General features: G+C 60.4%; 1 protein-coding gene across 2 annotated transcripts; it reads left to right on the forward strand.

Annotated features, from left to right (window-relative positions):
- The first annotated feature begins 4,590 nt into the window (after positions 1–4,590).
- CDC42EP1 (CDC42 effector protein 1) lies at positions 4,591–12,597 on the forward strand. Of its 2 annotated transcripts, none has more exons than XM_045463027.1 (3): positions 4,591–4,743; positions 9,318–10,047; positions 11,347–12,597. In XM_045463027.1, the coding sequence occupies exons 2-3, from the start codon at positions 9,585–9,587 to the stop codon at positions 11,985–11,987; spliced, it is 1,104 nt and encodes a 367-aa protein (XP_045318983.1). In that variant the 5' UTR covers positions 4,591–4,743; positions 9,318–9,584; the 3' UTR covers positions 11,988–12,597. The 2 variants fall into 2 exon arrangements, with proteins under 2 accessions (XP_045318983.1, XP_045318984.1); XM_045463028.1 differs by lacking the exon at positions 4,591–4,743 and adding an exon at positions 8,922–9,238.
- Positions 12,598–12,866: the final 269 nt, after the last annotated feature.

Genomic DNA, 12,866 nt, shown 5'->3' on the forward strand with positions numbered 1-12,866 from the left:
CACCAGGATCCTGGCCTATATCTTCCCTCCCAGACCAGAAGTCTCTGGAGAGTAGGAACTACACTCCTTACTCACTGCTGCCTCCTCACAAGGTACCTCAACCTAGGGCCTGACCCACAGAGGGAATTTACTTAATATGTGTTCAATGAAATCACCTCCAGGGGAAAGGAGGATGATAACAATAGTGATCTCACTACCCTTTCTTGACCATTAGTTACAGGTCAGGCAGTGAGACTTACGGCTTATCAGAGACGACACAGATGAGGCCCAGGCAAAGTGGCCTGTCCAAGGTCACTCTGCTAGGGAGAGGCAAAGCCGGGATTTGGACTCAGTTTGTGTGACTTGCAAATACACGCTGGGTCGTACAGGTATCGCGTGGGCGATAGTCTCCTTGGCCCCATTGCCGGTCTACCCTAGCTGACAAACCAATCTGCCTCACAAACTCCCTCGAGAACCCAATGCTGTCCCCTTCCCCTGCAATGCCTGTGTGTGTCCGAGCCCCTGCCAGGGGTCTAGCCCACAGGGACTCTCCCTAGAGTGGTCCCAGGAGGAGGGCACCTGCCCTTATGGTGGCGGCAATCCTAGACAAGGACTCCTCTCCTACGCCGTGACCATTCGTTCCCCAAACGCGCCAGGAGTACAGACCTCACCATCTCGTGGGAGGATTCACAGATACCAATATGGAGGCTGGAGCAGGTATAGAGGAGAAGCTCGCTCTGAAGGAGGATCTCCAGGAGGAGGGGACATTTCAAAGGAGCCTTTAAGGACGTTTTGCCCAAGGGTGACCCACTGAAGAAGGTGAGTGAGGTCTGTAAGTGCGAGAGAAAGGAAGACGTGCCCAGAGACCCGTGAAGGTCAACAGAGGCCAGGTGGGAGTCAAGGCCAGCGCTTCATCGGAGGGACAGGGAAAAGAAGGGGTGAATACATGAAGGGACAGGTGGGTGAGCCAATGGGTGTGGGTCAAAGAATGCCGGATGGAATGGGTGGGTAGACACATAGGCGTATAAATGGACGGGGGTGGAAGGATGCATGGGTGAGGACAGACGGGTGGAGGGGTGGATGAATGAACGGACGGGGGTGTAGGCAGTGGGTCAACGGAAGTAAGAAGTAATTAGGTGATTGGATGGGCGTGGGTAGGAGGTCAACGAATGGGTAGGTAAATAGATGGGTAGAGGGGGAGTAGACGCATAAGTAGGAGTGTGGGTAGTGTGTGGAAAGATGGGTTGGTAATTGCATCCATGGGTGGACGGACCCCTGAACACTCAGGAGAGAGAAGACAGGGAAGACCAACCAATGGGCCAGTGAGCATCTGCTCAAACTGCCCAGGCCCCCACCCAGACGTCGGGAGGGAAAGGGTACCCGCTCCGCTCCCCAGGGAGAGGCCGGGATGGGGGCTGACAGATACGGCCAAGCCAACTCACTCAGCTCAAGGATCCCACTCCAGACCTCCCTGGAGCCGGGTGGGCAGCCGGTAGCATTCTTGAGTCCCCAAGGGGGAAGTGCCCCGCTCTAGCTGTGTCCTGCTCTAGTCCACAGAGGTCTCCCTGCCCAGAAACTGCCTCCTTCCCATAAGCCCTAAGCCTCAGCCCACCCGGTCTGCAGGGGTGAGTGGAGGGGGCAGCTGAGCTCTGTGATTAGGCCGAAGGAAGGGGCCCGGTTCCTCTAGGACAGAGGAGCTAGGGGCTCCCAGTGACTAGCTGGGAGACATTTGTTCTGCATTTTACACGGTTATTATGGCTCCCCAGGGTTAACCCCTGCGCTCCTGGCCACCGCCCCTCCACAGGGAAGGGAAAGGGACCACGAGAAATCAGTGGAAGACCAAAGCACGGGAAATGGGGGACTGCCCATCCCTGCAGCCTTCACAAGGGTGCCAAGACCCCTCCACTCCTCCCATTTTCCAGAGGGACACACTGAGCTGGATCAGTCTCCGTGGAGAGGGTATTTCAGTCTGGAGAGAGGCTTTGAATGAAGGGAGAGAGCTGCTCGAGCTGCTCATAGCGTCCATTTACCCGTCTGTAAAGTGGGGCAAAGAATTCCTGACTCATGGATTGCTCCACCGTGAGTTAGTGGAGACAGAGTGGCTGGCACCTCGTAGGAAGGTTCTCAGGCACTGGTCCCCTGCCCCCGGCTGGAAGTTGGAGAGGACGGAGCGAGCGTACGGTGGGTGGTCACCCTTTCCGCTCAGACTGCTTTCTCAGCCATCTCCGGGCTGGCAACAACTAGCAGAGGCCCGCACTGGCATTATACCCATTTTATAGACAGAAGAAACTTGAGGCTCAGAGAGGCCAAGTGACTTGCCCACAGTCACACGATGCCTGGGAAGCCGCCGGGCCAAGATCTGAGGTCAGGGCCTTTGACACGGCACTAAACTGCTTCCTTGAAGGCCAGCTGTTCTGGGGACCCTCTGACTAGAACCACCAAGTAATGTATCGTCTCACCAGGTCACCTTCGAGAGTGAAAGACTTGTTAATAATCATGCTGGGACCGACCTGGGCAAACAGGGAAGTATGGCCATCCTGCCACAGCAGGAGGCTTTGGGCAAGTCATTACACTTCTCTGCAAAGCGGACACGAGGGCGGGATTGTCGCCACGGGGCTCTCACGATGACTAAATGTCACAGTGCCGGTAAGAGACTGGAAGGCCCGGGGTTCATTCGATGTTCAATAAAGGCAGGTTATTGCTAAGGCTGTTAGTGACAGTGGCCACTGGTCTCTGCCTCCATCACTGCCCTTCCAGTCCATTCTTGGCTAAGAGTAAGACCTTCCAAGTACACATCTGAAGGGCCCCTGGGTGGCTCAGTCGGTTAAGCGACCGACTTCGGCTCGGGTCACGATCTCGCGGTCTGTGAGTTCGAGCCCCGCGTCGGGCTCCGTGCGGACAGCTCGGAGCCTGGAGCCTGCTTCGGATTCTGTGTCCCCTCCCTCTCTCTCCGCCCCACCCCTGCTTCTGCTCTGTCTCTCTCTGTCTTTCAAAAATAAATGTTAAAAAACAAAAAACAAATACACATCTGACTCATGCCGCCTGCTGGCTTCCCCATCCCGGCCGGGGCAAGGCTGAACACCTGGGCCAAGGTTAAGCCCCCAACACCTGGCCCAGTTCTCTCCTAGCCCTTGACTGTGCTCCCCACCATCCCTGCCCTTCTTCCTCACCCATGCTCTGCAGCACCCCTGAGACCATCCCCGATTCTCTCCAGGACAAAGCCCCTCCAAGCCTGAGCTCTGACCGACGGGCGTCTCAGTCCCACAGCTGTGCCACCTGAACAAGTGCCGGAATTCTTTGTGCCTCAGTTTCCCCATCTGTCCATCTCTCTAGCTGGGGAAATAACCCCGTCCCTGGGTGGCAGGAGCATTCGGGGAACCACTGAAAGAGGCCCAGCGCTCCGTGAGCAGCCAAACCTTGTCTCCTCCCCCTGTGTGTCAATATGGCCCTCGTCTCCAGCCAGGACAGCATTCAGAGGCTTTCCGCCAGCCGCGCCTGCCTCCTCCATGTGGATCCTTAGCTCTGAGTCTTTGCTTGGGTTGGCTCCCCACACGACACAGGCGTGTGCACTCCTACGGCCCTCCCCCTGCCGATGTGTCCTTTACAGCTGAAGTCAGGTATCACCTTCTCTGGGAAAACTTGTCGGGCCCCTCCGCTCCCCTGCAGGCTGTTAGGGGTGTCTCCGGGCAAGGACAGCCCCCAGGATTTTCTGCCTGTCCCCAGGGAGCTCACAGTCTGAGGGGAGTATCAGAGGAGGGCAAAAAAAAAAAAAAAAAAAAAAAAAAAAACCTGAGGCAGGGATCAGAGCCCTGTCTCCCTCCTTGAGGGTGACACAGGTGCCTGTGCATAGCTGTCCCCTGCCCCTCCTGGGTGGGGTTTTGGGGAGGGGGTGCTCAATAATGCTTTCTAAACCCATCCATCTGAGGTGTGGTCTCATCTACCTGTTCCGCAAGCCTCCTAGGTGCTGACAGAGCAGAGAGCACTTAAGAACGTGACATCCGATGTCTACTGTTATTATCTTATTTTTCAGATGGGAAACCGAGGCACAGCAAGGCTAAGCAGGGGCTAGGGCAGGCTGGGAAACCAGGCTGTGGGGTTCTAGGGCCCCCGTCCTTGACCACCACACCACCCACCACTCCGCAAGTAGCCTGCTGTGGTCTGCGCCCCCGACACCCCTGCGGCCTGTAGAAGATTGAGAGAGCCAGATGGACCGGGAGAAAGACAGCGGGCATCCCAGCGTGGAGAGCTCAGGGTCCAGGCGAGTCTTTCCGGCATTCAAGGCCCCGGGCGGGCTTCTGGGTTCTCCCAAACTCCCACAGGGAGCGGCTGGAGAGCCCAGGAGCCGGAGTTGTCAGGTCCCGGAGCCCCAAGGCCACGCGGGGCGCCGGTGGGGGAGGGGTGGCCGCACACGACCCGAGTCGCCTCGCCGGGGCTTCCCCGCACGATCCGCGGCTCCCCGCCCCGCCAGCCCGGCGCCCCCGCCGCCCCCCTCCAGCTCCCGCCGCCACTCGGGGCGGCCCGATCGGTGCCCCGGAGGGGGCCCGGCCCCGCCCGCAGGCGGGAGGGGCGAGGCGCGGGGAGGGAGCGCGCCCACACCCCGCCCCCGCCCCCGGAGCCAGCCCGCGGAGCCCGCGGCCAGGGCGGCGCAGACCGGCCCAGCCACTCGCCCGGGCTGCGCGCCGGGACGCGCCGCCGCCGCCGCCCGGGCCGACGCGCCCGCCCCTCGGCCCCCGGCCCCGGGCCCCCGGGGCTCGCGGAGCGAAGGTAACAGCGCCCCCCTCCCCCGGGTGGGCGTGGACGCCGGCGGGACGGGGACCCGGCACCCTCTTAGGCTCCCGGGGACCGGGGCGGGGAGTGGGGGGGGGGGGAGGGAGGGAGGAGGCCAGCCTGCCCAAGGCGCCCCGGGTGCCAACAGGAAGGCCCGTCGCGCAGGGCGCGGGGACCCTCCGAGTTTGGGGGTGGTTTTGCAAGGTCCCGGGCGAGCGGAGGGGCGCAGAGCACTGGAGCGGGCGAGCGGTAAAGCCGGCTGCGGGAGGAGGGGGCGCGCGGAGGGCCGTCTACGCTCCTTCCTGCCCTGGGAAAGGAAGGGAAGGAACGGGGAGGGGGCGAAAGTGCCGGAATGTCGGGCCCCTTGGCGAGGCCGGCGCGGAGAGCGGGAAGTGGGGGGCGGGAGGGACCGCAGGGGAGATGGACCAGGCACCCTGCCCCCTCCCCAACCGCCGCATTCCAGGCCGAGCAGGGATGAGGTCATCCCGTCCGGTTCCCCTCGGGCCACGACAGCCGGCTGTCCCTTCTCCCCTCCCCCGTGGAGCGACCCTCCCCATCCGAACTCCTTGCCTCCCAGAGGGAACGTTTTCTGGCCAAAGTCTTTCCCGGACTTCCAATCTCGACCGGCCTCGACATTGTTCTGTTCTTGCCTCGACCACGCAAGGTCCGCCCAGCTTGAAGCCCATTTGCTAGCCCGGGAAACTGAGGCCTAGAGAGGCGGCGGGACTACCCCCCCCCCCCCCCCGAGGCTGCAGCAAACGCGTTGGGGGGGGGCTGGAACCCAGGACTGTGCGACACTTGGGCCGCGGCCCGCCGCCTCACCGAGTGGAGGGCTTGGGCTCTAACCTGCTTTCCTCTTACTCCCCCCCCATGGCCCCTGGTGCTCCCATCTAACCCCTCAGAGTCCTGTCCCAGGGTCCGCGCTGCCCCTGCAAACAGCTTGCTGCCCCTTTCTGGCCTCACTTTGCTCATGTCTCCACCTTGACCGGGTTGGGGGATGGAGTGTGCCTTCCAGGGGTATGAGAGGCCCCAGGGACTTGACGTTTTATTCCAGGGCCATAGCAGCCCTCATCCAGGCACCGTCACGCTGTCCAGCGGTCTGGGATGTTAACCAGCTGGACACTGGTGGGGAAGGGGCTGTGTGCGTGTGAATGGCCTCCTGGATGACAGGTGGTGAGCCGGCAGGCACCAGTACCTGTGGGTGACCCCCAGGTGAGCGCAGGGGTGCAGCCGCCCCAGCCTCTGCCCCCTCCCCCAATGTCAGACAGCCCCCAGCCTCCTCTGAACCACAGGTGCCTCCACAGCGGCCCCTGTTGGCCTCTCCTAACGCGTGGTCCCTGCCCTCGGCCTCAAACCCTGTCCTTGCGTCATTACCACCATTGAGTAACCTCTTACCAAGTGCCCCCGCCTGACTGTCTTCTGTAGGGTAAATATGAGGACTGCTAGGACACCCAGGCCGCTTGGTGACCACTCTTGCCTGGTCACGGGCACCGAATCCGCACAGCTCAGTCTCCTGCTTCCCAGGCCTGCCCTTCTGGAGCTCGGCAGCTGGGCATCGCCTCCTGCCACAGCTGTTCCCCCGCCCCTCGCCCCGCCGCTGTGGTCCCATCCCTCCCCTGGCATTTACTAGTGATGGTGACAGAATCCTGGGGAGGCTGCCAGCCACACCACTTTTTTTTTTTTTCTTGCTCTGTGACTCGGGGCAAGTCGGTCCCCTTTTCTACGCCTCATTGTTTTCACCTGTAAGATGGGTGTCATGAGCATCAACAGGCAATAATGCTGGGTTGGTAAGGGGAGGTAGGCTTTGCACCAGGACGCCTGGAGCCCTTCTTCCTCCAGGGCCAGATGGGACACACACCTGATTGCCAGCGATACCCTGAAGTCAGTGTCAGGTGCCAAATAGCTCCCACCAAGGACGCCCAGAGTCAGAGATGCTCGTGTTCATATGTTGGATTTGAACCGGGGCCGCCTGACTCCGGGACCTGGGGGTTTAATTACAGCACCTTCCGCTGTTCCCGCTCCTTTGGGAAAAAACCAGATTTCGATGCTGTTATTGTTCCCCACGTGGGAAAACGGGTCCCCAGTAGCACTGCCCTGTCCTGGGCCCCACCACCCGGCAGTGTCTCTCTGTCACAGCGGGCAAGGTGGAGAGGTAAGGAGAGACCTTTCAGAGGTGCCCAGGGACACTGGGGAGGTGGGAGCGTCGCAAGATTGGAGCAGACGCTGGTCTCGAGAGTTAAGGTGGCCATGGGGATTAGGTGGGGGCCAGAGTCCTCTCGGTGGAGAGAAGAGTGGCTCCTTCAAGGTGGACGCTGGGAGAGAGGTGGGTGTAGCCACATGGCAGACACAGTGACCCCTCACATGGCATTCGGAGTGACGCCCCCACCCCCGGCCCGTTCCTTTCCCGCCCAGAGCTTCATCCGTCGTCTCTGCAGAGCTAGGAAACCTGGCCCATGCCATGCACCTGCCAGGTGACCTTGGCCAAGTCCCTTCCCTCGGAACCTCGGCTCTGCTTGTAAAAATGGGCTCACCCTCATGACCTCAACAGCGGGGCCTTTGGAGTCGGATGACATCATGTAATGGGTGGCCAACTGCAGAGTGCCTCATAACTTCAGCAAACATTCCACGAGGACTTCTTGGTGCTGGGGGTGCCAGGGAAAGGGATGATTCAGACACCCCCCTCCCAAGGGGGAGGAGTTACGGCTGGGGGGTGGATCAGATGGTGGGAAGGGACGAGAATGCAGTCCGAGAACAAAGCTAGCTTTGTTTTATTGCTTTCTTTGTTTTTTATCTTGTTATTTAACCGATTTTGAATTTCAAATAACATTCAAAGGGCAGTATTGAGATTTTGTATGTTGGAGGTGGCAGCGGTATTTAAAAACAAGCGGAAAAAAAAAAAGTTGAGGCACACATCTAGGTCTTATCAGCTTTTATCAGCTGAGGCCCCACACCTGTGGAGGTAAGTGACTTGCTCAAGGTCACCCTGCGAGGCCTCTGAATCCCCCACCTACCCTCACTTGGAAGGTGGCAAAGGGTGATCCTTTGGTATGAAGGTCATCACTAAGATCCCCTGTGATTGAACCCCTGTTGATTTGGCACCTGGCCGGTGTGGAGCCCAGGCTGGGTGCTGGGAAGGGGGAAGGCAGGAAAATCCAGGCAGCCGCCCCACCTTCAGAGTGTGTTGCCAATCTAGGGAGACAAGACGGGACTCCAGGAGCCGATCAAAGGGCCATGAGTCAGAGGCTCTGAGTTCAAGTCTCAACTAGCTCTCTTGCTGGGACCTGGAGCAAACTTGGACCCTCTGTGGGCCACAGGAAAACCAGAGGTCAGACCGTAGGCTCATAGGTGTCCTCCTGACTGCACTTTCTATGATGCTAGAAGGGATGGGGTCAGACCAGAAGAAGCTTAGAGAAGGTTGGGGCTGGGGAGGAGGTGGGGGAGATCAGGAGGGGACGGAGTGGGGAAGGAATCGCTTTTGGCACCTGCTGAGCTCTTTCCAAAACTTGTTCCCTGACAACAAGGCTCCTACGTCAATTTGAAAAATTATGGTAAAGGTCTTTCCTGCGGGCCTTCTCAGAGCCTTGAATCTGCTCAGGCATGCAGTAGGCAGCTGGAAAAAGCCACTTTTGACCACAGGATCCTTTTTCCAGGAAGCACCTTGAAGGCGGAGGGTTCTAAGGAACCTCTGCGCAGGCTGTTTACACAGCAGTGCACAAAGCCTGTGGCAAGGCACCTCCTCCCTCCTGGCCTCTCCGAGTGAAAGACAATTTCACCCACAGAGAAGGGAGGTGATTTGCTCAACGCGCCCGCAGAAGAGAATGTAGCTTGGGGCTCGAGGGCTCTGGGTCGGGAGGGCTCTGCCTCACCATTTTTACTATGCAGCCTCAAGCAAGTCACTTCACTTCTCTGTGCCTCAGTTTCTCCTCCCTAAAATAGTGCCTCCCCGGGGCGGCTGGGTAGCTCAGTCGGTTAAGCGCCCCCGACGCCGGCTCCGGTCACGATCTCGCGGTTTGTGAGTTTGAGCCCCGCATCGGGCTCTGCACTGATGGCATCGAGCCTGCTTGGGATTCCCTCTCTCTCTCTCTCTCTCTCTCTCTCTCTCTCTGTTCCTCGCTGCTCGCTCGCTCTCAAAATAAGTTAACTTTAAAAAATAAAATAAAAGAATACAAAATAAAATAGCGCCTCCCTCCGGGGTGTCGTGTGAATGACACGAGTAACAGGTCATTTCTTGGCACTTAGTAGGTGCTTCATAAACAGCCTCCGTAGAGGGACCATTCATGCTTTTTACAGAGAGACGTCTCAAGCGTGCAGCCCGATGAATTGTTTCATGCCCCCCTCCGGTCCATACCTGTTCACAGGCAACAACCACAATTCCTACTGTGTCACTACTGTTTGCTTTGCCTGGTCCTAAGCGTCGTCCTCCTCCCGGAATTGTCCGGCGTGTCGTCTGCGCGCCCGCTCGGCACGTGGGCGGTATCCCCCATCGGGGTTGGTGGGTATAGTCACTTGTTCCCTTTCGCCGTGTGACCCAGGATCCCCACCGGGGCCTACCATCGTTGTCTTTCTTTCAGGTCTCCACCCCCGGGCAGAGAGGGGCAGCTGGCGCTTGAGGCGCATCTGGTACCTTCTCTGTGTTGCGACAGGCATCCGTCGCGGTTTCCACGGGGCCGAGAGCCAGGCCTCAGGGACAGGCGAGGGGGCAGCACCTCAGGAGCGCACAGGAGCAGCCTCCGTCCACCCCCCTTCCTCTGGGAAGGAAGGAGCTGAGAAGTGGACCGTGAGCCCCGGCCCCGGGGAGTGGGGGGGCCCGGACCATCCACCGTGAAGAGCGGGAGCCGATGCCAGGCCCCCAGGGGGCCGGAGGAGCCCCTGCCATGAGCCTGGGCAAGCTCTCGCCGGTTGGCTGGGTGTCCGGCTCACAGGGGAAGAGGCGGCTGACGGCAGACATGATCAGCCCCCCACTCGGCGACTTCCGCCACACCATGCACGTGGGCCGCGGCGGGGACGTCTTCGGCGACACGTCCTTCCTCAGCAACCACGGTGGCAGCTCGGGGAGCACTCACCGCTCACCCCGCAGCTTCCTGGCCAAGAAGCTACAGCAGGTGCGGAGGGTAGGGGCACCGCCCCGGCGGATGGCTTCCCCGCCCGCACCCTCGCCTGCTCCGCCCGCCGTGTCCCCCATCATCAAGAACGCCATCTCCCTGCCCCAGCTCAACCAGGCCGCCTACGACAGCCTCGTGGTCGGCAAACTCACCTTCGACCGCAACCCTGCCAGCTCCACAGACGGCCACTCCGGTTACGGTGAGGGCCCGGGCTGGCCACTCGTTCGTCAGGCGCCGAGGCCCAGGGTGTTCGGTGGGACGGCCGAGCCACCAAGTGAGCTCTTTGCCCCGCGTTAGTTTGGTCCCACCGTGGAGGTCAGGCCCGAACCCCAGACCATGGAAGGGGTTGGGGGGGGTGGGGCGGGGACAAGGGTCACAAACCAGCTCACTCCGCAAAGGGAGGTTGAGAGGGGAGGGGAGGGCGGTCCAGCTCTCCCCGACTCTAACTCGCCTCCCTGTGTCCGGGCCCATGGCCGAACCAGCCCGTCCCCTTCCACGGAAGCAGCCCCCTCGTGTCAGAATGACACGGTGGCGAGACTGAGAGTCTGGGCTCTGGATTAGAATCCTGGTTCTACCCGGTTTCCAGCACTCCGGCTGACCTCTGCAGGCTCAATCCTGGCCTGTATGTGTAATGGGTCCATTAGGGTCATTGCTAAGACTCAGCGACAGGACATCGGGGCTGTTGCTGTGTTTTTGTTATTTGGACAGAACCTGACAAATTTGGAAAAACCACTCACGCGGACAGAAGCCAGGGGCCCTCCCGGCCGTGGTGGGGGAGTGGCAGGTGCAACCTTAGCTCCGCTGGACAGCTCGCCTTGGGAAGCAGGGCCCCTGCTGCCACCTGGTGGCCGTTCTCTGCCCTGTGGCTTTGCCCCACTGCCAGGGGCTTCCTCGGGTGCTCCGCCCCCAGCAACGCAGCTCAAAACTCCGCTGAGGGCTGGTCCACAGTGACCACACTGTGCCTCGGGCATGGTAGTTTTGGAGCCAGAGGCTGGACCAGAGGTCCTTGGCAGGGCATCCGCCTGTCCTTTGAGTCTGTGATTTCTGTGCAGTCAGACCCCAGCTTGCTAGTTCCGTCCCCGTGCCCACAAACCCGTCCACTATGGGTTCGCCTGCAGCCATCGGCCACTGTCATGCAAGAGGACCGTGGCCATCAGTTGGGACTGTGAGTCAGGACGTTTTGAGCTCCAGGCTTGCCTCTGCCCCCTTCAGACCCTATGACCCTGGGCAAGCCTCTCCCCTTGTCCCCGACTGAGCCTTCCCTTTCTACGTCTGCAAAGTGGGAATGAGAATTGTGTCCATTTTCAACTTCTGGGTTGATAGAAAGATCCCGTGAGAAACTTCAGGGTTCGCTATATTGGAAAGACGGGAGAATCTGAGGCCGGATGAGAGAGTGACGTGTTAGAGGCCACACAGCAAGCTAGGGTTGGTCCTGGCCCTCCCCGCCCCGATTCCTGGTTAGGGACCCCAGCTATGACCCTTCTCCCCGTTCTTCTAGGCCCGGACTCCGGGTTCTGCACTATCTCCCGCCTGCCTCGCCCGGAAAAGCCTCGTGACCGAGAACGCGATAGTGCCTTCCCCTCCGAGCCCGAGCTTCGCCGCTCTGACTCCCTCCTGTCCTTCCGCCTGGACCTCGACCTGGGGCCATCTCTCCTCAGCGAGCTGCTGGGGGTCATGAGCCTTTCAGAAGCCTCTGCAGCTGAGACGACCCCAGCCCCTGCTTCAAGTTCCCCAGCCCCTGCCACAAGACCCCCAGCCCCTGCCTCACGTTCCCCAGCCCCTGCCTCAAACCCCCAACCACGTGGACACTGCCCCAATGGGGTGACTGCTGCATTGAGCCCTCTGGCTGAGGTGAGGGCCAGTGTGGTGGGAGAGTGTCCCCGTATACCTGCTGACATGGCCCCTGGCAGGCACTGGGGAGCAGGCTGGGGGGGCAGCCAGGGTAGCCACCGCTATACTGAGATCGATGCCCGGCAAGAGCTAGCGGGGGTCCTGCCCCAGGCTCGGGCTTCTTGGGAGAGCCTGGACGAAGAGTGGGGGGCACCCCGGGCGGGCAGCAGGGCCCCCGTGCCCAGCACGGTGCAAGCAAACACCTTTGAGTTTGCTGATGCTGAGGAGGACGATGAAGTCAAGGTGTGACCAGCTGGCTGTGGGCTCAGGACCCTGCCAGGGCTCAGGGCACTGCCCATGAACAGTGCAGAGCCAGCACCGAATAGCTAGGTCCTGCCCACGATAGATGGGAGAACCCAGTTGCCCCCAAGCCCCTCCACGCCTCTGCAGGACAGACATGGGAGGGAGGCCGGAGGAGACCAGGCTTGTTCTGGGACCTGGGTGTTCCCGTGGGCCCTGCTGGGCTGCATTACCTAGCCCTTTGCCACTCTGGACCCAGGGCCATTCCTTAGGCTCACCCCCCACCCTCTGCCAACCCCACTGGCTGGAGAGCCCAACCTCACAGTATAGCCTTTGTGCTGGAAAAGCTGTCCTTTCTGGGGGTGGGGGGGGGGGGAGCATACCACACAGGGCCTTTGTCTCCTCTCCCTAAGGGACGTCCTGCCCCAGCTCATCCCAGAGCTGCCCCCAGCAGGGTCCCTCCTGCACCCCTCAGAGCCCCAGCCCTTGCTAAGGCTGCTTCCCCAACATTCCAACCCCAGAGAAAAGTCCGTTGCGACCTCACAGGGGAGGAATCCCACCTTCCTGTGCACCCCAGACCTGCTTCTGGGTCCTGATTAAAAAAGGCTTTTTGATAAAAGGCGTCCTGCAAGATGCTTGGGGACTTGGGAGAACAAAGTCAGCTCCACCTGCTTAAAATACCTTCAGTATCGGGTTTGGAAAACCAAAGAATCTCTTCCCCCCCCCCCCCACAACCCACACCCCCAGGGCCCCCAGCGAGGGGAGGGGCCAAAGCAGGGGGTAATGAGTAACCAGGCTGGAATGAATGTTCCAGCGATAAGAGGCCCAGGTGGGAGCCCTTATCTACAGTTCCTGGAACAGCCCCTGGCCCAGGTGCCTGGAACCGGG

The sequence above is a fragment of the Leopardus geoffroyi genome, chromosome B4 (assembly GCF_018350155.1).
Source record: "Leopardus geoffroyi isolate Oge1 chromosome B4, O.geoffroyi_Oge1_pat1.0, whole genome shotgun sequence".
Taxonomy (NCBI): domain Eukaryota; kingdom Metazoa; phylum Chordata; class Mammalia; order Carnivora; family Felidae; genus Leopardus; species Leopardus geoffroyi.

Excerpts from the sequence above, each read along its gene's own strand:
- CDC42EP1 (XM_045463027.1), top strand. The coding sequence starts at position 9,585 with ATGCCAGGCCCCCAGGGGGCCGGAGGAGCCCCTGCCATGAGCCTGGGC. Across the intron at positions 10,048-11,346 it reads AGACGGCCACTCCGGTTACG|GCCCGGACTCCGGGTTCTGC; the intron begins GTGAGGGCCCGG and ends CCGTTCTTCTAG.